At 52.1% G+C, this 24,573-nt stretch overlaps 1 protein-coding gene across 1 annotated transcript in view; it reads right to left on the bottom strand.

Moving 5' to 3' along the window:
• The window catches only part of B4GALT5 (beta-1,4-galactosyltransferase 5), a 39,976-nt gene extending 15,829 nt beyond the window's left edge, over positions 1 to 24,147 (bottom strand). Inside the window, exon 1 of the mRNA XM_075768340.1 lies at positions 23,875 to 24,147. Within this exon, the coding sequence (XP_075624455.1) occupies positions 23,875 to 24,001 (127 nt within the window). The 5' untranslated portion in view covers positions 24,002 to 24,147. The remainder of the gene's footprint in view (positions 1 to 23,874) is intronic.
• Between the last annotated feature and the right edge of the window lie 426 nt (positions 24,148 to 24,573).

Genomic DNA, 24,573 nt, shown 5'->3' with positions numbered 1-24,573 from the left:
CCCCCCGTGTCTCCCTGCCCTGCTTTCCCCTTTTACACCCACAGATTGAGTCACCTTCCAGAAAGGCTGCCCAGATGCATTTCCCAGTCCCAACTGTATTTTGTTTTCACACAGCTAAGTAAATATCTGAAAGGGTGCCAAAGCGACAGAGCCCCGCACCATGCCCAGAGCCCCACACCATGGCCGGGTGCTGCCTGCATCTCTCAACCACAGGAAATCACTGGACAGGTTTTAAACCCGCAGCAAGAAGGGGATCAGCTGTGTTAAGTACCTGGCAGCTAAATGGCTTGAAATGCAATTTTAAACACCCATTTCCAGCCCTTCCCCTTCCCATACAAGGTACCCTTGATGGTGAAGCTAGTGATGGCACCTTAAACGGTTACACCACCGACAAGCAGGAGCTGCCTCAGTCAAAGCTGCACTCAAACCCTCTTTGCTCACCCACCTCTTCTGGGCCCAGCTCTGCAACCCAGAGTAACCACCGGGTTGGTTAGCGAAGCTACAAAATAAATGTGCGCTATGGTGCAGTTTCTCAGCAAAATACTCCTGTTGCAATGACAGCAAGAGGCAGCGAGGGCTGCTCCTGCTCAGAAAGATGGGGAATTTGCTCTAGCAGATCTCCGGGGCATAAGGCTCAAGGAGAATCTTGCATTTTGATATGGCATCGCAGGCCAGAAAGAAATTTAGCCGAAATTCCCCATGCAAAGCCTCACACCCAGCCCTAAAACCTTCATATGCTCTCACTCAGACTCACGTCCTGCTCAGAGCTCAGCGTGAAACTGCATCATGTCCAGCCCCAGCATCCCTCCCTGTAACAGCCCCAGCTTCACCAGGCAGCTGTCAACCAGGACTTACAGAAATGGGAGACCCTGAGGTAAAAAAAGAAAAGGTAGCGAGCGTGTGGTATTTTGGGTTGAGTGGTAAATAAGTGAGCAACGCAGCCACGCTGGCACAGCCCTGGCAGAGGGCAGGTCTCCCAGGCGACCACAAGATGTGAAAGTTGTACAACTTCTTCAGCTCACTAGCCCACATCACAGCTCTGCCTCAGTTGCAAAGGTGACATACTAAGGGTTGATGCTTGGGGCACACAGCTCCTAAGGTCAGGTTTATAATCTCTTGCCCCAACGACAGCATCCAGAAGCACTGCAAGGCTCTACCAGGACGCAGCACAAACCAACGCATCCCGTGATGGGAACAGCATCCTCCAAAGCCAAGCAAGCACAGCAGAGCACGGACTCATAAGGGAGAGTGGAATCACACAGCCTCACCTCAGCCATCAGCAAGCAGCGAGGGTTAGAGACTGCCCAGCTCCCTTTCCAAAAGCCCAAAAGGCTAATCAAGAGCCAGGGCACAGCTCCTCTCCTCTTCGTACAGAGCAAAGGGTAGATGAAGCCACTCGAGTTGAGATGTTTATCAGGACCAAGTTGTTGGTAAGAGAAGCGGGGGGCAGCAAGCTGGCACTTTCCAGCTTGCACAGAATTTGAGTCAGTGGCGAGGCATAACTCACTCATGCTGAACAAGTAATTTTGCTTTCTACTTCATTATGCCTTCTACTCACTGGATAAAGCAGAATCAGGTTTAGTGAAGCACAAAATAACAGGAGACACACAAATCAGCATCTAATCCCTGCTCAATTCAAGGAAGAGGGAGGTTGGTTGGGCGCAGTGAAAGCGCCGTTTGTTCCCTGCTCCCTCGGCGTGCAGACAGAGCAGGGCCTCACCACAGCCACATGACATGGCTTGCTGGGTCGGACTCGCACAGAGCTGCAGTGGGAATCCTGAGCAGGCTGTCACAGCAGCCACCATCCCAGGGGAGCATTAGCACAAACAACACCAGCTTTGTTTAAGACAGCAGTTGTCTTTTCACATATTAACCCCTTTCCTCAGATAATCAAGATACCTGACCATGGACGAGCTGTGCCATCAACATACCACACACCCAACACCAAGAACCCCCCACAACCATACGGACCCCGGCCCCAAGACAAGAGCCCCTTCTCCTGCCCCCAAAATGACCCTCCACCATCATACAAGCTTTACAAACCCCATGCTTATCCAGAACACGCAATTCATTCACGTCAGAAAATCTGATTTAAAACACATTACTGAAAACCTTTCACTCCTCATACCCACACAGTGGTTCAATTAGCTCCACAGGGCCACCATGGCCACGGCTGGGACTAGACCAACATTTGGGAATCGCTGTACCGAACTCAAACCTCACTCCTCTATTTACTTCACTTTTGATGAGGAAATTTAAAGGTTTTAAGTTTAAAAATTTAAATTTATTAAGCCTGACCTGGCTGACCCTACAGAGCCCAGGGCTCCTGTACCCGAGAGGCAGCATTTCCCAGAGCCACAGTGCCAGGATCACCACCAGCAGAGGAAGGAGACGCTGAGCATCCCTGCTGCTGCCCTCTGCCAGGGGAGGAACATACACACGCACGCTCACGATGCACTCAGCCTGATCCAGGGTTCAGCCAGAAAGTAATTTTCTGTGTTGTGAGATATTGCTAATCTAATCACATAGGACGATCTTGAAAATTACATTGGCCTTCTGCCTTTATTCTATTTGAGCAGGCAGCACTTCAGACCACATACACGCTGTGGTAACAGCCCAGCTACAGCCACTGAGCAGCACAACAAGGACAGGAGAGGGATTTTAGCTGCTGTTGGGGATGGGGGGGGAAGAAGGGGCGATGCCCCTTTTCCTACAAGTTTTCAGCAGACGCTTACTACCCACACAGAAAACGAGCAAAATTTAAGAATCCATTTGCCCAAATGACTGCTTTAAGATTATTCTTCTTAGTTCATTAAAGGGCAAGTCAACCCCACTGGGATTTAAACATATGGAAACTATGATATCAGACCTACAGCTGGCCACCAGCTGCAAAAGGGGCACACACAGCTGCACCCCAAGGCCAGTGCGCCCCTTGGCATGCTGCACCCCAACCTCCCTGCTCGCAAGCAACAGGGAGGACAAGTGCTCATCCAAGCCAGGAGTGGATGCAACAACTTCAACCAGGGAGATAAAGTCCAATTATATAAATGAGCACTGAAGGCTTCCTGTAATCATTTCTCTGTTGGTATTTTCGGAGCACTTCTAATCAAGAAACAGCTGACTCTCATGGAAAATTAATTTCACTGTGATGATATGTACTAGAAGAGGCAGCATGGTAATTTGCAGCTTGGTAGCTGATTCAGAAGAGGGCTGAGCGTGATCCACACCAGTGACCAACACAGGAAGGGGACAGACCTGACATGTCTTGCTCCTGACCCCAACACGCTTCCGTCATCTGCAGAAAGGACCTTCCTCCAGCATCCTGTGGCATGGAGGATGGTGCGGTACCCCAAGCCCCATGCTGGGAGAGACAGCTGCCAGTGCTGGGGTCAGGAAGAGGGGCCAGGCAGTTCACGTCAGCCCCACAGCAGTATCAGTGCCCAGCATGGCAGCCAGGCTTTCCTGAGGAAGGAGCAGGTCTTCCTCTGCTTTGAGATTGAGGGCTTTCTGTCACATTCAGCATTTTTCCCAGTTCATTAGTCCATCAGCACTGCAGAAGTGCAGAGTGGCTGTTTGTGAGTTTATCATGGTCTCACTGCAACAGGCAGCCTTCTGCTAGCAGCCAGGGCTGGGGAGTATCTGGACACCGTCCTGGCAAGGGCAGCCACTGTGAGCCCCTGCCCTGCCCCAGTACACACGTCTCAACCAATACAGTCTTAAATCAATGTAGAACCATGGAAACTGCCACTGAACAAACCGCTTTGCCAGACATTCGGAGCAGGTATGAAGCACCCAGCAGAGCTCGCAGGACGCCTGCATGTGGGAGATGCGACAGATCCAGAAGGGGTGAAGGTCCCGCAGGCAGCAGGGATGGGTGCTCAGGTCACCCCCAGCACCCTGCCAGGGCTGGAAGATCCTGTCTGCTGCAAACACCTCCTGCAGGGTCCAGAGACAGCAAAAACCAGCAGTCATGTCTACATTAAGCCTTCTGCTAAGGTCTCCCAGCAGATCCCCAGCATCGATTCAGCTCCATTGGCAATACAAAGGGATTTAATCAAAGTAAACCTCCAAGGAACAGATAGACAGTTATGATAGTCTGAACTCCTAAACAACCTAACTAGGAAATTTAGCAGCACCCCATCGCTATTACAACATGAGAACTCTGTTTCTATTAGCCTTCCAGTGGTACCATATACCCCAGAAGTACAGAGTGCCAGAACAATTAAATAAGAAGTTCCTATTTGTTTTAGAGAATTTAATGGGAGACTGCTGTGATGCTTGACCAAAACCTGAATAGGGGGAATTTGCATCTGAACAGTCTTAGAGAAAAACGACCCTGGGGAGTTTTCGGTAAGGGGGAAGAAAATTCACTGTATTCTAATAGTCCCTAAATTTTTAATGTGCACATTTAAGATGGTAGCTTTCAGTTGCAAGCCCACAACTGGCTGAGCTGAAGTGTTTGTGCAACTCACTTTGAAGAGCACTGCACCGATTTTAGGATATCCAGTAAGAGAAGCACAACATGCTCTGCGCACATGGGAAAACTCAGAAGGTCAAAGGAATTCGTAGAGCACTTGCAGCACCAAAGCACCCATGGAAGGAGCCCTACACCCTGGCAGCAGCCAGGGCTAGCCGTGGAATTGAGCCCCAGGTCACCCAGGTGCAGTCACACCCACCAAGGCAGCAAGCAGCCCAGCACTAACATGCACAGCCCCCAGCTCCACGCAGACGATGCTGTGGGTGGGGAAACCAGAGGACACAGTTTACCTGTGCACCAGGGCAGTAACACTGAGGATGGCTGTAAGATCACACAGGGCTTTGCAAATCCCAAGAGCAGGCTCTGCTGCAATTCCTCTTTGTGAGGAAGGGCGTAGCGACATGTACAGGCTGGAGCATAGAGCATAACAAGCATTTGCCCAAGTTAAATATTACCCTTTCTAGTGAGATTCGGACTCTCCTACTTTAATTGCAGTTCAGGAGATGCAATCGCACATGACTGCATCTCCTATTTATCTTCCATCCCTCCCTCTTCACAGTGATGGGCAGCTCTCCCCATTTTGCCTCCCTTCGCCAGGGTCAGTGCAAACGCTTCCAAGGAGAAAGAGCATCAGCTGCCAGCAGATTTCTTTGCACACAGAGCATAAAAGTGCAACACTTGCTGGGCACCGTACAGTTAAATGTGCCATAAAAAGCTCTTCAGCAGGCGGAGTGAAATGGTTGCTAACCTCTCTGGCTGGCAGCACTTGCAAGCTGCTGCTGGCTACTGACAGCAAACATTTACAGTTCAGCATTTGTTCCTTAAGTTCATTAGGAGACAAAGTGGTAGAAATTCCTGTGTCCTGGACACCATCTTGAAGCAGCAGGAATCCTGACGCCTGAGCCCAATGCTCACGTTAGGATCAGGATGAGGAAACAGAGAGAGCGCTTCAGTTATTTAAAAAAAAAAAAAAAAAGAGAATTCAGTGAATGCTTGGGCAAACAAAGGAGAAGAAAAGCAGGCAGATACTCCCTAGTGCTGCCCCTGAAGCAGGAGGGCAGGGAAGGACATGGGCTGCTCAGGACAACTCCTCATCTCCCAGGTCATGCAAATCAGCACGGCTTCAGGAGAAAAAGGAAATCCTCTGCTGCAGGCAACCCCCACTACCAAGCTGGGCATCCTACTCATCAAACAAACAGCCTTAGGACATGCAGGAAAAAGGGGACATGTGGGGTCGTACTGCCCAGGAAATGCATTCAGTCAGGAGTTTTCATCTGGGCTGTCCACCAGTTGAAGCAATCTATAATACAGCCAGACCACACCAGAGAATAGAAGACAGGTTGGATTTGGATTTAAAATTTCTATATACATCACACACCATTTAAAAAGATTTTGAAATCACTGATTTGTTAGTCTTCCAAATTAGGAGACTAACTATACCCATTGCAGAGTATAAAATTGTCAAGATAAAAACAACTCAACAGAGCCATGGATTTACTGACTCAGTTCACACAGTACAAACTGCACTGTCTGAAGCTTTAATACCCTGACTTTGATGGAGGAAAAGAGAACAGGACTGTTGTTTAGGATACTCCCCTCAAAAAACAGACAAAAGACTTCACTTTTCAAGCATGTTTTACAAGTTCAGCATGGCTGAACAAAAAAAGTTATCACATGTACAGCCTCACGTTTGCTGCAACTGAGTTGTTCCAAAGGGGGGTGTGTGTGTGTGTGTGTGTCTGAGATGTTGTTTCTGGTCAATGGTTTGCCTCTTACACCAGGCTGGATCATCCCAATTAACACACATGAAAAAATACACCCTCCTAGTTGTCCTGCTTAAATGGAGGTGCAAGATTTATGGTTACAGCGTCCTGGGTGGCATTCCTTCTTTGCTCAATTCAGGAAGACCCATGGCACACATCTTCCACTGCCATTTATGGCTAAATCATGGTCCAGCTCCTACTTACATCTTCTTTGTCTCAAAAAAAAAAATTACGACAGGGAAAGTCCTGCTCCCTAACTAGTTTGTCCACGACGCACACGTTCTGGGGGACCTGCTTCTTGCCATCAGAATGGCAAAACCCAAGGCAGAAATTTTTGCCCTCACAGTGGGCTTGCTATGCCAAACCGCTGGCTGCTTTGTGTCTCCAACCTCGGCAGGGCACCAGACGCCAGCGGGGACACAAACCACCTCACGACAGGAAGTGCAAGGCAGGTTACAGAGTGCAACCCTCAGCCTGTACTAAGGCATTTACCCCAGTAGTCCCCAAGCACCATGATGACTACTCCTATCAGCAGGGCATGTCCACCATCAGAAGCCACAGGCTCTTTGACATTGGGCATTTTGACTCCTCGCTGCAATATTGTACCTGCTGGAAAATAAAGTATCCTGCAACTGCTTCAGCTTTAAGAACATAGAGGCTGCTTTGCAGCAAGCATGATTTGCACTGTAGAGACTGCATCTAAGGAGACATCCCTCTGTATCAATACTCCAAGACTGTCCCTGTTGTGATTTCTTTCCTACCTGTTGCCAGGTACTGAGAAACCAGCCATTTCAGCAGCCAGGGAAGGAGCACTGCCACAGCCCCACCTCCACGCTACAGATCAGCCTGGTTTGTCCACTGGAAAGCCCATCAGCCCTTTCAACTCCTAAAAAATTCTCCAAGCTGAAATTCTTCAATCACATGGGATTATTGTTGTCCCAGATTTTAAAAGGCAGCAGCTGGGAGCTCCCTGCCAAGGGTACTTTCACCATACAGTACCATTAAGACCCACAGCAGCTTGGCCTCCGCAGTATGATTACAGAGTTGTTCTTGTTTGTAATAATAAAAGACTGCACTGCAAACAGTCAGTACAGCTGCTGTGTTTTTACAGGATGAAAAAAAGCTATCAGAAAGAGGATGCAACTTGGAAGTTCCAGCATACAGACCATTACCTATGGGATTTTCTAAGAACTCTGGTGTCCTAAGACATTTATTAGCTTTGTTGTGAGCCTTGGAATACCTAACATTTTTTATATGGTTTTCTTCCGCCTGAAAAGCAAACTGGTAATGCAGCTGTTGTAAATAAATTAACGAATTCCACTATCAGAGTAGGGAATGACTTCACTGGAAATAATTCACCCCCCTATCTATGAACTTACTTAGCACTTAACTAAGACTCGACATCACTTCTCAGCATGTGTGACACCTCCCTGGGTGTCAGCAGAAAAGCAATGGCATAAGAGTCTGTCTGGGATGCCTTGAATAGGGGAAAATGGAAAAACCCTTCTCTCCATCACCCGCGCTGCAGACCTCTGCCGTGTGCTTGGGGACCAGACCCTGGGGCTTGGAAGAGGTCAGAGCCCTCTCTGGGGACAGCAAGGCAGGGAAGTGCCATGTCCCATAACTTCCCCCAGGATCACCCTACTCTCCCTCCCTCTGCTGACTCGACCTTCCCGCCCAGCCACAGCAAACATTTACTAACAGTGCCGCTGCCCCGGCGCCAGGCGTAAGAAAACGCTAAACCTTATCGGGGGGGGGATAAAGTGCCCTGGCATCAGAAACCAGATTCGCATCGCCCTTTACCACAAGCACCACAATCATAGAATTGTGCCTAGCATGCTAGCATTAAGTTACATATTAATCCTAGATAAGAGACCAAGTTATTAAGTGAGCTCAGCAAGGGATAAGAGCCTCCACAGCCCCGAGCTGTAACCAGGATTCAGGATCCAGCAAATTCAGCAATACAGCTTGCCTGTGAGCCGGCTGTGGGGATGGGGCGCTGGGCACCAAACAGCCTCCCAGCAGCACGGGGCACATGGTGTCCTGCCTATCCTGCTGCGGGCAGGAGGAAGCTGTCACTGCCTTCTCCTGCCCCAAGTCACCAGCGCTCATATGTGTGGTGGCTCTGCAATTGCCTGGGGACATCCAAGATGAAGTTGTTTCGCATCATGCCCCCTTGCAGCCCTGGAGAGGGATGAGCACACGTGGGGGCACATCGGGGAAAAGTAAACCCCCCCGTCCCCAACAGAAACACCTTTAAGCTCCTCACACACAACAGCAGCTGAAGTTTCTTAAAGAGAGTTGTGTGCTTACTGAGGGACCTGACCGCTCGCTCATTTATATGAGCAGCAGGGCAGGAGAAAAAAAAAAAAAAACAAAAACCCAACACCTAATCAATTCCAGCCTGCCTGTGCCCAGAAGTCAAGCTCTGCAAATGAGTCAGACATTCGGCTACCTTGGAAAAGATAAACACACTGGGAACGGGAGGCCAGTGCTCCCCAGGTCGAGCAGCCCTCCCCAGTCCCATGTGGGGCACGTTTCCTGCCCATGCCCGCCTGGGCCCAGCCTGCCTACTGCACAAACCTCTTGGGACAAGGGGGCAGCACTTGGCAAATGAGGAGGGGAATTAATTTCTAATAGCTGAGCACATATATCTGTTTGGGTTCAGGAGCAGGTTTTAGACACGGCAGCTCTGGAAGCCCATCCACAGCGGGGGCCGGCAAGGGCACACAGCACCCAGAGGCTGCTCCAGCACCCACCGCAGCCTACAAACAGGACCCCGGGGGGGCATGAGGAAGGCAGAGGAAGAGCTGGGGAGCAGCTCAGTGCTTTGCCACCACAGCACAAGGGTGGGCTCTGGGAAAGCTGGGAGCGTGCTGGCACCCTCCCACACGACCAGATCCCTGAGTAGAGGCAGGACAAGACGCTGAAGCCCAAACAGGATGCTCAACAGGGAGGACAGGATGGCTCAGAAATATGACTTCTAAAAGCAAGTGTTGGCCACCTCCGGCACCAAGGCAGTGCCAGTGCCCATGGCATCTCCCTACCCTGGGTTTTCAGTCTCAGATGCAGAGAAGAAAGCCCCTGTGCTCACCTGAAGCTGTGGTGATCCTGGCATGGGCTTCCCTGCCCTTACCAAAGCAACTCCCCGTGACCATACAGAGCCTAGAGGCACCAGCTGCCGATTTCTGTCTCCTCTTGCATCTAACTCCCATTTAAGAGTTTCCTCATCCTCCAATCCTCATGTCTCTAGCAGGAAGTTTAAACTCACTAGGGCATCAAGCATGCTATGAGGTCTTGGGGATGGCACATTTCCACTGCATCCTAAAAAATGCACCAAAACACCAAGTATCTTGATGCGGATCTCACAAAGACGGACCAGAGCAGCTCCCCGGCGGTCTTGGGGCCAGAGTGGGCACCAGGCAACACGGCACTGGGAGAGCCTCACACGGGACTGCTGGAAGCAAAGGCGGCCTCATCAAGGGACTTAACGATCTCCTGCTCTCACTCTGCAAACATACGTCTCATGTCAAACAGGCAGGGCTGGCTATTGCAGACACCCCCAGGTTTGGGAGAGCTGCAAGGAAGGAGCTGGACAGGCAGTGAGGGCAGGCCTCCTCCAGGACAGGGAAGCCCCGAGGGGCCACGGGGAAAGAGCTGATCAGATCTGGTGTCCCACAGACCCTGACCACACCAGCCCCTCCAACCCACTGAGCGTGGCACCAGCCCACAGTCATGTGGCAGTCTGTCCTCCTCCTGGCGAAGGCACCAGCCTTTCCCTCCATACCGGATAATGAGATTTTAGATTAAACCAATTTATCCACTCAAGTTACCTAATTTGTCTAGGTTGTGTTTGCCTCTCCAAGGTATTAAAACTAAATACCATCCTCCTCCTCCGCTCCCCCATCCTCCATGTGGCTGAACCCTTGGCAGCACTTTGCTCACAGTCCTACAAATGCCACAATGGTCTTCAGCAGCAGTTTGGGGAAAAACCCTGAAATTTGGGGAGTTTTTGACCTGCTTCCAAGCCAGGTGCAGATGCAGTGCCCCACATGCAAAAGTGGGGAACAGCAGAGAAATTTAATACAGATTTATACAGGTTGGTCTTCTGCACGTACAGCTCTTCCCTGGTTGGAGCAGTTAATGTGCCACAGGGGACCGTAGCAGACTTCTCTTCCGTCAGTGCTGGCTTTTAGCCCTTTTGCAGGCTGGGAGCCAAGCTGGCAGGGGAGGCCCCCCCAGCCCCGACTCCAGGAGTCTGCTGCCACACTGGCATGGAAGGACACAAGTCTCACATGGGAACTTCCACCCACCAGGTTTTGGTACTCATCAAACGCAAGTGACACTGGGAGCCCTGGCCACAACCAGGAAGCTCCTGCATCCTCAGCGCAGCCCCAGGACATCATGGCTGCAGCCTGGGGCAGGGCAGGGGACAGCGGCTGGGGGAGGGCAGCGCAGGCGGAAGGATTGGTGTCAGCACCATGCTGTGAGCCCTGCTTCGCTATCAGCTTTCTGCAGTGCAGCAGCAAACGAGACAATTATTATGCTGACTGGCATTTTTTCTTTTTTAATTAGGTGAAAGCAGGGTTAACCTAAGCTGCCCGTCAGCAGCACAGCTCCCTCCATCTGTTCTTGCCCTATGGCCCTTCCCAACCTGATGCACAGAACAAGCAACCCTGGAGCTACTTAACACGGCCAGGTACCAGTAGACACCCCACTGCTGCAGCCTAGAAACTGTAAGACCATTTGATAAGACACTAGAAAGCCAGTGCTGATGGGATGATTGCAAGCTAGCAAGCCTGCTGAGGGCTCTGAAACACAAAGGGACTTTTGACCAATCCTTGCCTGTAATTACAAATGCAAGTTAGTGCAGGAGGACGCACAATGGGCTGGAGGAAAACTGAGGCAAAGCCTCATTTGCAGGTTTAATTAGCAACAAATTAAACAAGGGAACACTCTGCACCCAGCTGTCATACAAGAAGCTTGACCAGACCCACACAAGGGGAGACAGGGCAGCCAGGGCAAGGGACCCCTACACCTGCAGCACAGGGGGACATGCCTAAATTTCTCTCCCTGTATTTACTCTGGGGTTACTTCCACTGCAGCACACAGCGAGGAAAAAAACCCACAAAGATGTCTGAGAATCAGAGGGAAGAGAAGTTTGCAAAGCCCTAGCACTGCTTTAAGCTAAGGGGAAGGAGCAGGGAGCACCAGCACCTGCTGCTGTGCAAGAACCACACAGCTTGGTTCACCTCAAAGCAGAAGTCTCCAGTCCGTCCCCCAGCAAAGACTCCTCCTTCAGACAAGCCACTTGGTTGGGGTATTTTCTGTTTCGCAGGCAGTGCTGACAGTCATGTTGACAGAGCGGGAGAGCTGTGAGCTGAGGCTGCTGTTATGTTGAACAGCAGTGAAACAAAAAGTGGTTACTGGAATAAACTTCTCTTTTTAAGAAAGAGGAAGGTGATTTGAATAGCCACCTTATTTTCAACAGCTTGCTCAGCTAAGTTGGGACAGCTCACCGCATGTAGGTGAGGCGGCACAGGGGGTGCTCACTGCACGTTGACCGTGGATACAGGAACCCTGAGCACCAACACGCCTCTCACAGCAAAAAAACTCTAATCTTGCAAGAAAGATAGCCGTGCACATTGGACACACTTGCCCTACCACTCCAGGTGGACCCTGGCAAGCACAACAGCTCTTAACTGGGAAGTCATTTTAAACTTGCCTCAATATCTGCTTATAACACCACTTCCTTCTGCCCGCCTTGGCACGCATGCAGAAATAAACCCTGTGCAACAGGGCTCCTGCCTTGTTTACCACCCGTCCCTCTCCCACCCCGTGCACCACTCCTTGCACCTCCTCGCCCTGCACTGGGACAAGCTGCAGGCAGGGCAGTGCCTGCCCATGCCGAGCTGCATGGAAGCCCTGTGGCCAACAACCTCCTACCCAGGAAACAGGGAGAGTTGCTCTTGCTGCAAGACATGGGCTCCGACTGCACAGCGTGCCTCCAGCACAGCAAAGGCCAGAGCAAGGAGCAAGTGCCTCTAAGCTATGAGCAGCAAGGAGCATCATCTGCTTATTCCCCTGCAACCAGCACAAGCTCCTCTGCTGCCACAGCCAGTCCTGCAGGGTCCCAGGGCAATGCTGCTGCAGGGACCAGGACAAGGGGAGACAAGACCCTTGTGAGCTCCAACACTGCCGATGGCCACTGTAAGGGGGGGCACAGGGCTCCCTGTGAAAGTGCTGGAGAAATCTGTTCCCTGCTGCAGAGCCACACAAGCTCACACAAAAGTCACAGCTGCTTTTCCAGAAGGTGAAAGCCTGAACTGCCAAATGCCAGAGTATCTCCCTTACCTGCTACCATGGAGTTTTGTAATACCTGGAAAGGTGGTTGCAAACTGAAAGCTGGAAAAGGAAGCCTTTTCCCCAAATCCTCCAGGATGCTGAATATCAACAACACTCATGCGTTCCTATCACGTCATCACTTCAAGCTTTTCCCATCTGGTTTTGCATTTGGTCACTGCTGCAGTCTGAAACCTGTCTGCTGAACTACTCAGCTTCTTCGAAAGCAAGCCTTGCCTCACAGAAACACAGCTGAATAATAGTCTCACTCAATAGCTGGTCTCAACACGGGCATTTTCAAGGGCTTTGATCCATTTCAAAGAAGGCAATGAGCTTAGCCCTTCATTAAATACATAGCATAATCCACCTAAATCTTGTTAGCCAAGAAACAAGTCACTTGTCTCACTAGTTGTGGGTGGCATTGCACATCACTGCCAAGCAAGCAGGGCTACCTGCAGCGTGAAGGTGTCCCTGGGAGCATGTCCCAGGCAAGCAGAAGCACTGGGGCAAATGGCAACCACAGCAAGAAGGCACACCGCTTGCCATCGCTGCTCCAGCAAGCCCATACGGATTCAAGGCACAGAAGTTCATGGGATCCTTCTGCAAAGCTTCCCTCTGTAATGGGCAAAAGCCACCCATGGCAAGAGCTTGCCCCCTCCCAGCTGGAGAGCACAGGGATGGTGCCTCCAGACTTGCCTTGCAGCCAGGGCACTGGGCACCTGATAGCCAGCAAAGCTCTAAAAAAAAATCCACAGCAAGACAAATCACCAGCCTCAAGGGAGCCAGGCTGCAGCACAGAAGGAAGACTGTTGCAGCTTTGCAGGAATTTCACACCATATCGGTCATGCTTCCCCTTCCTTGGGAGGAATGAATCAGTAGCACAGCATTTGTGGAACCTTACCAGAAAGACCTGGGTGCCGAGTGGGAAGCACACCATGACAAGAGCAACTATTCCCGCTGCTGGACAGGCAAGAGCCTGGCTCTGGGCGAGGTGGAGGTGCGTAGCCAGGGTCAGCCACACATGCACACCCCACTCCCAAGCGGCTGCTCTGGTCAGCTCTCACCACCTGCGAGAAGGAAAAGCAGCACCACCCTCCCTCCTCCTGGGTCCCAGGCTGCCTCTCATCAGTGCAGATGCCAGCACGGGTGCACGTGTGCTGGCACCATCCCCAACAGTGAGACATGGGGAAACAAGGCAGTTTGAGAAATCCACCAAAAAGAAACCCTCCTTCCCCAAGCGAGCCCCACTCCTCTCCTGCTTGGCTCTTAGGTAACTGTATGAATTCAAAAGGTGAGTCTTTCAAAGCGCACAGAGGCAGAACATCAAGTTGGGGAAGACTATGAGGATGCTCTTTCCCAGCCTGAGGCTGCATGACCCTGCTCCCCACCAGCGATTCCCCCTGCAGCCACTTCCACCCAAACAGAACGTCACACAAGGATGTGGGACAAGAGAGATCTGCTGCCAAGATTACAGCATATTTGAGTCATTAAAAGACAAATTCCCTGAAAAGCACTCTTGGTCCCTGTTTCTCTCCAGGTTTTGGACCCAGAAGGCGGGGACAAGTTCTACGGGGAGGTGACACCCCAGGGGTTGATCCCAACCAAGAGGCAGGAGTCCTGCAAATCCCCGCTCTGTACTGCATTAGCAGCTCTGAGGCTTCCTGCAGCAGCCAGGCATGTTTCAACAGCCGCTGGAAGTATTTTGAGTTAATTTAACCATGTTAACACGTTATGTGACTTCTGTCACCTCAATTACCTTAAAAAGCCCAGGCACAGATCTCAGAGGGAGTACAAGGAGGAAGAAAAAATTGATTTAAGAATTAGTAAGAAGAAAAAAAAAAAGAAAAGAAAAAAAAAGAGTCCACAATCCCAAAGCACAGTCTCAGGCAGATACAGGATTTTGAAGCCAAAAAAAGCAGCCAACAGAGGTGGTATCTGCTTTAATCAAACACTAGCCAGGAAGGCTCAGCAGAGCAGATATCACCAGTCATCAGCTGGCATAGCAAGAATCGGCCTTTCAACACTGGTATCCTCACCCAGAGCTGGACAAGGGAAAGGGCTGCCTGCAGAGGAGTCAGGATGATAAATGACAGCAGTTGAGCATTGCAGGGGCATTTCACTGTTTCAGAGGTTGCTGCTATAACAATCTTCTCTGACTCAGCAGCTGAAAGGAATGCTGGGAAGGAAGCACCATAAAAAAAAAAAAGTCATGCATTATTAATATGGACTCTGGCAGCAAGACATGAGTTGGAAAAACACTGAAGAAAAAACAGTATGACTGCAGAGTAAGAGTGAGCTGCATGTGTGGAAGCATTTCACACTCTTGCGGGAGCTGGCTGTGCTCACAGGGCCACTGCAGCCAGGGGCCACCCTGCACCCATCCGCAGAGACCTTGGCTCCAAGGGAACCCCACGTTTGCTGATAGGAACTTAATATCCACTATTTTCTCCCTCGAAGCAGGTTGCTGCAGCCCTAGTATGGAAACCACCACACACATTGGGCATGGCCCACGCTAGTTTCAAGCTACGACAGCTCTAGGTTTTCCTGCCGTGGAATACAGCCATTTTAGCCGTTTTATTTGCCTGTGGTCTGTGCATCTGTTCCTGACTCCCAGCAGCTTCCCCCCTCATGAAGCCCTCCAGCCCTGCCCTGCAACACTCCCCCAGTGTTTTAGCTAGAGCAGCCATTGCACAACACACCCAAGGCTCCCACGCCACAACCTGCAGCCTCCTGCCAGTGTGCCTGCTGGCAGAGGGCATGAAAGGCAGAAACGAGACTGAAATGCTTTCCTTTTCTTGCCAGGAAGGCGAGGGGAAAAAAAATAATCAGTTAGCACTTGACTACCTGGTGCACTGCAGTGTTTGCTTTCCTCTTTTATTCTGTATGCTTTGTACGTATTTTTTTTTCAGAGGCACTTCATAAGCATTAGCATTCATGTAGCCGTCTTCACTTTCCATTCAAAACCCTTGCTCATGACACAGCCTCTCCCAACCTGCTGCTGAGGGGAGACACCATAAATTAAGTGTACGCACTCCCCTATCACAGGCATCACACAGACCTCTGCCAGCTTGTGCTCCCTGCTGCAGGGTAACCCTCTGATCCCTGCACAAGAGCCTTTTGGCAGCACAGCAGCATATTTAAAGTTTCAGCACAGCTTGGTCCCCAGCCTCTCCAAAGCAAAGGAGGAAGATAATGCAGTGCCAGCATTCAAGAGGCTCGTTTGATCATTTGTATGGCAACAGCGTTCAAGTAAAACCAATCAATTATTTTGCCATAAAATTCCCTAGATATGCAAACAAACATTGGCTGAAGCTTGCTTATACCACAGTCCAACCCACAGCTGTGCAACAGGGGGTTTTTGCCCGTATTTGCTTTCTTCCACTACGTGCAGTGGCATCCTCCGTACAGAAGTATTTCCCAATCTTCACCTTTCAGATCAGAAAGGCACAGGGAGGGAATAGCTTTGCAGGTGCCGTCTAACACAGCCCTCCTGCAGCAGGCTCGAGCATGCAGCCCAAGCAAGCATCACACTCGCTCATTGGGGCAGGAAAATAGCAGTTTTCTAGCACAGCAAGCTCCCACAGAGCAGGGAAACTGAGGCACAACCCAGAGGAAAAATCTATGGTGCTATTTGAACCGACGTCCCCTGGAAGCAGCCTCTTCCCTGCAGCAAGAGCCAGGGTGACAGGTGCCCTGGTCATGGTCCCCTCCACTGCAAGGAGTGGCACCCCCGCATCATCTTTGGAGGGGCCCAGGGATGTGATCCATGCATGGCGAGGGCTCTGGAGGGGTTCGTGCTAGCCCGGGGATGCCACACAAAACCACAGTCTTGCCAAGGGAAGAGCCCATTGGTTTCACACCTCAAAACAAAAAACCTAGAAAAATGAGCTTTAGAAAGTTACATCTACCATGGCCTCATGCTTTCAGCTAAAGCCCAGCCCAAGCAAGTGCTAACCCCTCCTCGCCTCCCCCACGTAGCCGGGAGTGAGGTAGGAACTCAAACTGAGCTTCTTGCACCCCTGAAGTAATATTTACATGCCTTGGGAAGACAAAGTGTCAAATAAGGTGCACTAAAGCTTGTGGCTTTATAGAAAATACCCACAGTCAGTACAGAGCACAAGGGATCCCCCAAACCTGCCTGCCCCCACAACAGCCTGCTCCTTCACTTTAGTTTTGAGGAAGACCAGCAAGCCCCAGAAAATTCCTTTTTTAACAGAAAAGGGGTACCACCGCACTGCCCGTCACAATCCACACCATAGCTTCACCCATGAGGACACTTCCCACTGGGACACGCTGTCTCTCCGTCACCCCTGGGACCCTTCCAAGTAGCAGACGAGGATGGCCGAGAGCCGTAATCCTGCCGGGCACTGACATCACCCTGCAGCTTTTTGGTCTACCTTTCCTTTCAAAATAATAGCAGCTCTGGAGTAATGCTAAAAGCCCTGGTGTTTTAAATGTTCTCAATTTAATACTTCCATAAGATACATCCACAAACACCTCTCAAAGACTTCTGGGTGGTTTTTTTTGTTGTTTTGTTTTTGGTGGGTTTTTTTAATGTTTCAACAGCACAGTCCACTTATTTTCTGCTCCATCTCTCAGAACAGGACTAATATCCTCAGTAGTTAGAGCAGGTGCTAGAAAACCTTCAAATGCACATTAACCATCCTAGCAACAGTGTTCAAAATGCTGTCAGACAAAACCGCGGTCAGAAGAACAGTACACATGCAAAGGAGAAGGAAAAGCCAGTATGAAAATAAACTTCACTAGAATAACCCAGCAAAGGTTTTGTCACAGTAAACACACGTTTCATGGTAATAATAATGCTTTAAAAATAAAGCCGTTCAGAGAAAGATTTTCTCACTCTGTATAGCTGCATATCAGCTTCTCTCCCAGGCTATTTATCCCTCGATGCTGCCACGGAGAGAGCAGAGGGCTCTGCAGAGCCTTACCCAGCCAGCAGCACATGGGCCCCAGGCAGCACCACCGGCCGAGGGTCACAGCAGCCACACTTGTGAGGTTCCCCAAAAGTATCGATAAAATTAAGCATTTAAGACTCCATGTACCACTTGGATGTTGAAATCCACCAACAGTAACAGCATTCAAATAGGAACAAGTGCAAACATACAGCTCCCCACACGGCTTGTCTCCATTCCCTGCAGTGGTCCCTGGGGTGCAGAGCAGATGCTGTTTGAGTTAATGCGATTAATGAGTCCACCTGGAAAAGCGACAGGCAATCAGCTCAGGAAACGAAGCAGCAGTGTCAGAGCCCTTATCTCCACCACAGCCAGCAGCCACCTGAAGTGACCGAGCACCTGCTGAAGTCCTGTCCTTCCATGGCCTCCCAAGCCCATGAAGATCAGGTCTCCTGGAAGTCTGGGCTGACAGCACTAATGGTTTTGCTGTAAGGTTTGGTCTGTTGCAACTCATTGAAGTTTTGATTCATTTAGTTTGCAGGAATGAACTGGTACATGAAAACTTTTGTGAGTGTTGATCAGCTTCCACAGACCAGGCCTTCCAGAGATAGACGGATGAAACATGAACTCTTCACGTACTCTGCAGTTGCAACACCCAGCAAGCCACCAGCAAAATAACCCAAACTAGACATGCCTGACAGATAACACAGGTACTTACAGGCAAAGAAAACCTAGTAATTCACCTGCCCTCAAAGAAACCTTGTAACTCGTTAACCTTGACCAAAAGGTGGTCTCCAACCAATGCTCTGCACCACCAGCGCCTTGGACACATTGGCACAGGAGCAGCTCTAAACAAGCAGGGCTGCAGCCGCTGTCCTGCCTGCATGTGCTTTTTGGGAGGGAGACTCAGGGCTGGAAAGAAGTGGTGTTACCAAAGGAGCCGTTTCCCACTGCTGCCACCAGTTTTCTTCCACATGTAGCACAGGAGATCCTGAGCTCAAGTTCCTGTATCAAGGAGCACTTGAGGATTTCTTGCTACCCCCAATCACTGTCAGATCCAATGACTGCAAAAACCGCAGCGGGATACGCTGAGAAACTGGGCTGTTCTTTTCTTAGGCTGTGAAACGCTGCTTGGCAGGTCTTTTGGGGAGAGGAGGGTGAAGAGAGCAGCACTGCCAGTGTCTTCATAGTACGATACCACACTTCCTTACACTGCAGGGGGAAGACCTAGAAGATGAAAGCCAAGACTACAACAGCACAAACCTTATTTCGTTATTCCGAGCTGCACCTTCACCTTCTGCTCCTGCTCGAGCAGTGCCCAGCCACACAGCAAGCCGCTGGCAAACCTGCACCCAGCCCCTGCCTGGCAAAGCCAAGGCCACTGCGGCCCTCCGGCGTGCTTCTCAGATGAGCTGGGCACCAGCACCCTGCCACGGCCAGCGTCCCCTGCTCCGCCATCCCTCTTCTGCCTTTCTCTCCACCAGCCGCTGAGTCTGGACAGGCTCCTTCTGCTGACATCCCCACGAGAAGTGCACAGAAGGAGAAAGCAGCAGCTACCCAGTCCCCTACGTGTCCGCCCCACTCCCTTGCCTGGACTCGCCAGTCCCAGCTCTGTGTCCCAACAGTGCCATCTCCCTTCACGGGACCACGACCACCCCTTTTCCTCTGCTCCTCACCACCAAGAGCAACTCGACCACTTCCCACAGTACCATGGTGCCCTCAATCTGAGGCAAGCCAGCAGTAACAAAATCTTTTGCCATTTTCACCCCAGAACTCCTCTGTGCTAAGATTTGCCAAGCTGATGCATTAAATAATCAAAGTGGATCAGCCACATAATATTTGTGAAAAAATGAGCTGTACAAAGGAACCTGTTGGCCTCTGCAGTACTGCTTTGCTGTCCATGAAAACGTAGCGTGAAGGACCAGCATTTCAAAGAACTCTTACCTATCAAAATCAAGTTCTTGCACCGTAAGTGTAATTCAGGGATAACGCTGCTACTTCGTGCCCTGTATGACTGGTCAGGAGCAATTCCTGGTAAGTTTTGAGGAAGAAGAGCCAGAGCAAAATACAGCTCTTGCACAGGTAACAATCTTTTACCCAATAATTTAAATTCTCTGTGTTATTTTCCTGCATCAGATGCAACCAAGAGTCCTGTGCAAACTTAAGTTTAAAAAAAAAAAATAAAAAGGCTCCAACATCTAGAGAGACAATAGGGGAAGAGCCAAGAGCAGCAACCTGAGCTCCAGAGAAGGCCCCTGACCTCCCTCCTCCCAGCCACCACCCTCTCCACAAGCACCAAGTCCAAGGTCTGAGAAACTCCTACCACTGCAGCGAGAGTTAAAGATGAAATGGCAGCTTGCAATGCAAGCAGCTTGTAAAAAGTATTGCTGTTTTCAGCTGCAGGAAGGAATTCCCATGATTTCCCAGGCTCTGTTAAAAGAGCCTAAAACCAGACATTTTTAGGAAAGCCATATGAGCCACCACAACATGAAAACGTAAGACAGGCAGGGACTGTGGCATAGCTCCTTGGAGGACCCACAGCCCCCTGGATGAGTTCAGCAGTAGAGGCTGGGACTAAATAGAAACAGCTTCAAGTTATTCCACCTCTGAGTCAATGCATCCCTTGCGCCCATGTCATCGTTGCTCCAACACCAGGGTCTAGGCACAGTCAGAATTACTCTGGCAAGTCCATTTCTGTGCATCCCTTCCGAATAAGCGAAGCATGCAGGGCGGCGGTCCCAGGAGGCCAAGAGCCTCAGCACCGGAACAAACCTTGCAAAAAAAAAAAACCAAACAAAAAAAAACAAAAACCTGCTGAGGTGCCTGCTGGACCCCAGAGCAGGACAAAACAGTTTGCCCAGTGCCAAGCTCTGCTTATTCCAAAGACAAGGCCAGTGACATTCCTCATAATTAAAACACAGTCTGCCTCACAACCCTTTGCCCTGCTGCTGTCGCTTGCAAGACCTCCACGCAAGGCAGCGAACAAAAGTGACCTTCCCGCTCGTACAAGCATTGCCTTGTACCTGCTGCCTCACAGGCAGCAGGGACCTGTGCAGATACGAGACCATCTCCTGGAGCCTCCAGGCGCTGCATCTCCACCAGCCCCACTGTGCCTCGGCCCCAGCTCACCGCGGAGCAGAACAATCGGCCGCCTCATCCAGTGCACAATGGCCACGATGAGACAGACCCACATAATCTCCCCAGCCACAGCAGGGACAAAAGTGAGCGGGTGCTGGGGAAGAACATCAAATAAAAGGGGAGCCTGCTGTATTTGCGTGATCAGCCGGGTCTCTGACAATGAACTTTCTAAGGTGGCTTTGGGAGCCCAGGGATGTAAATTGCTAGGGTGCTGTGTGGGGAGGACACATGGGTATCAGATGCGAGTGCTGGGAAGGAGGCAGCACTGGCTGTTTACACTGGATTGCTCTGCACAAACTTGAGGTCACAAGAAAGTCTCAGTTCCAGAGGAGGAAACCCTGCTGAAGGACGGAAGTAAGGAGCTACCCCATGCATCGCATAAACCAGAGCACAACACAAACATGAGCCCCAAAAGCTCTGGGCTCCCTGTGGGTACCAAGTGTGGTGATTTGCTGAACGTAAACATTAATTTCTTCCTGAATTTCTGTCTCAAGCAGAACAAAGGCATGCTGGCATTTCCCAGTTTGCAAGGAGCGAAACACAATGGCCAGCTGTGCAACAGGCCAGCACAAGGGCAGGCAACCCAGAGCCCAAGCTGGGCTCCCCGTCCCCAAAGGGCGCCAGGAGCAGTTTTCCAGCTTTTCCAGCCAGCAAGGGAGCCGGCAAGCATGCCAGCTCCACGCCAATGTGCTGAGACAGCACCCAGAAGTGCAACTGTCCCACTTTTCTCCTGGCACTGGTGCACAACTGCTCCAACACAGTCTCAGCAACGCCGATGAATTTCCTTCTCTCTGCTTCAAACCAAGGGCTCAGGAACAGGCTCGGCCCAGCTTAGCCCTCCGCCACGGTGACAGCACACCCTGCCACAGGGATGCCCAGACCCTCACTGCCGTTCCCAATCCAGAGGGGCTGATGCTGGCTCCAGCCCTGGCGCCGCAGGCCGTTGACCCCCATGAGCAGAGGTTTGCTGTAGGACCCCCTTCCCAGCAGCACTGAGCAGATGAAAGCCCTTCCAGTCCCAGTCTCCAGCTGGTCCAAGCTCACTCGCAGCTTCAGGTCCCATTTCTTTGGATTTTTTAATTAAGGTACAATCAAGGAGTGGATTAATCACTCCTCTGCCTATGGTTTAGCTGATGAGCTGCAAGTCCCTCTACACCTGCTTCCCCAACACATCCTGCAAGGCACAGTTTTAGGGCAGAGGCTTCTTCAGGCCCTTCGGCAGCTGGAGAAAAACAGCCCAGCCTACCCCACCGCACAAGGCGGCAGCGGGCAGGCCAAAGGCCCCCAGAACACCCTGCTGACAGCATCTCTCCATCATACGCCACGCAGCCAATTTATTAAAATCCCCAGCTCTGCTTGTGTCCTATCTCTCTTTTCTTCCAAGCCTCTCCTTAGCACTCTGGCCTGAAAACAAACTCCTTCCAAATGCCAGGAGGATGAGTCCAGCTGCCCCGGGAATACCAGGCTGGGTTTTCAGGACAGAATTTTTTTGGCTGAAAGAGGGAGGTTAAAAAAAAAAAAAAGCCAAGCAGATCTTCTGTCACCTGATGGGGAGATGACTCAGAACATCACTGACATCCACAGGCGGGTGGGGATAGGGACCACCTTCACCTCTCTGCCTCCTCTTCCAGCATCACAGATAGTGAGAACATGGAGTGGGATGTGATCATGTTATCCAAGGTCCACGTAGGGAAAGGTCTCTGGGCATAGAGCTGGTTTTAAACAGCACTTTATACCCTACAGCATCTCCAGCAGCTCTAGGACTGGTGACCACGCAGAAGCAGCACAAAATGAATTAGACAACTCTCAAAAAGGAACAAAACCATCCTTGTAACAGAAGTTTCCTTCTGAAACTGTACAGCTATTCCCTTCAGGCCCAGGGAAGCCCATCCACAGCCACGCCGCAGCTCTTGGAGAAGACACCCTGTGCACCTGCCCCACAAAGGGCCACAGGATGCATCTGATAAAACGACTGCCGGTCCCACAGCCGCACGTCAACAGGACAAGTCAGGCTGTGTTTATAGAGGGAGCAGGCGGCGGCTGCACCACCCGTTACCACCAGTGTGAAATTGTCCTCCGTCGGATGCAAGAGAACAGCTCAGCAGCTCCGAGGACAGCCTGCAGGACACGGGATAACCGGTCAGGACAGCAAAGCCCTGGGCCACCCAGCCAGGAAGGAGTGTGGTAGGGAGGCCCAGGACACATGTCCTCACATTGGCTGTGCCCAGGACACGAGCCCCCATACGCTGGGCTTCACGCACCAGCCAACCCCCACTTAGCCCCATGAAAGACTCCCAAAGCCCAGCAGCAGCCATGGGACATCATCTGTCAATAAAACCCCACAGAAGTCACCTTAAAAAGCACACACCAGTCTCCCTGGGATGTCCAAGTTAGGGATGCAATAATCAATGACATTTCAAGGAGAAACTCCTATTCCCAACATTTCTTTTGAAAGAACTGTTTCTATAAAAATTAATTGTTGTCAAAGTTCAGCTGAAGGCCAAACCGCAAGCCTTGGCTCCTCACAGACATGAGATACACTGTACGAAGACAACAGCTGCTTTCGGAGGCTTTCCCGTGTCTCACGGGAGATGGGTGCACAGCCCCATCGGCACTAGGTGCTAGCCGTTTTGGCACACAACTGTTCCAGTCCCGTGAAGCACGCTATGAAAGAGAAAATAGGAACGAGTACGCTCTCCTTCTAAAATACACACTTCTCATCTTCCCACTTGACAAAAAGAGTAGGACGTCTGCCAGGGAGCGAGTTCAGACCAAACACTTGGACAACCCTCCACTTCTCCAAAACAAACTCTCCGGCAGGCAGCAGGCTCGCTGCCCCCCTGCCCGGCTCAGGCAGCGGCACCGCTCGGGCCCCGCCAGCCCGGGGAAGCCTCACGGGGAGCGCGGCCGGCACCTCCCGCGGCCCCTCCGCGCCTCGGGGACCGGCACCCCCGCCCCGGGGGGCACGGGTGGGCAGCAGGCACCCTCCCGGGGAAAGCCCCGCTCCCTCGGCCGCGGGCTCTCCCCAGCGCCAACGGGAGGCGGAGACGCGTTGCCCAGCGCCGAGCCGCAGGGCGCCGCGGAGCCGCAGCCGGGTCGCCGGGCCCGGGCCGCCCCTCTCCGGGCAGCAGCCGGCCGGGGATGCCGCGGCGCCCGGCCGGCCGGGCGCGGATTACTCAGCGTTTCCAGCGGGAGACGGCGCGCCCCCGCACCACACCCCGGGCCTCGGCCCGCCGCTTACCGATGCCCGGCGCCACATAGACGAAGTAAAGGAAGGAGGAGGAGAGCGAGAAGAGGAAGAGCGCGGCCAGCAGCGAGCGTCGGGGCAACAGCCGCCAGGCGCCGCGGGGGCCGCGGGGCCACCGCATGGCCGATGCGCCACCGCCCTGCTGCCGCTGCGCCGCCGCCGCCGCTCACATGCGCCGAGGCCCGGCGGAAGGCGCCGCGCCGGGGCCTCTCCGAGCCGCCGCCCGCGCCCAGCGCCGCCGCATGAATGGGGCGGGGCGGGGCGGGAGGCGCGGCGCGGGGCGGGGCGGGAGGCGCGGGGCGGGGCGGGGCGGGGACCGCCCGCAAACTCCCGCCGCTGCAGCGCCCGGGGGTCTTCGGCGGATACCGCCCCGCCCGTCTGGCTACCGGGGCGGCCGGCTGCGGCCCTGCGGCACCGCAGGTGGTCCTGGGGCACCACTGATGGCCGTGGGACGCCGGGCAGTGGTCTCGGGACACCCAGCCGGAGACCTGGCACAGTGGCCCTGGGACACCCAGCGATAGCCCCAGGACACTGAGCGATGGCCCAGGGCACCTAGCAGTGGTTCAGGGACGCTCAGCCGTGTTCCTAGAACACCCAGCAATGGCCCCAAGACCCCCAGCAATGGCTCAAGGCATGCAGCTGTGGCCCTGGGACAGCCGGCCATGGCCCAGGGCACCCAGCAATGGTGCTGGG

The sequence above is a fragment of the Balearica regulorum genome, chromosome 16 (genome assembly GCF_011004875.1).
Source record: "Balearica regulorum gibbericeps isolate bBalReg1 chromosome 16, bBalReg1.pri, whole genome shotgun sequence".
NCBI classification, from domain to species: Eukaryota; Metazoa; Chordata; class Aves; order Gruiformes; family Gruidae; genus Balearica; species Balearica regulorum.
Note: the sequence above shows the minus strand (reverse complement) of the source record. Positions and strands in the feature narration are given on the sequence as shown.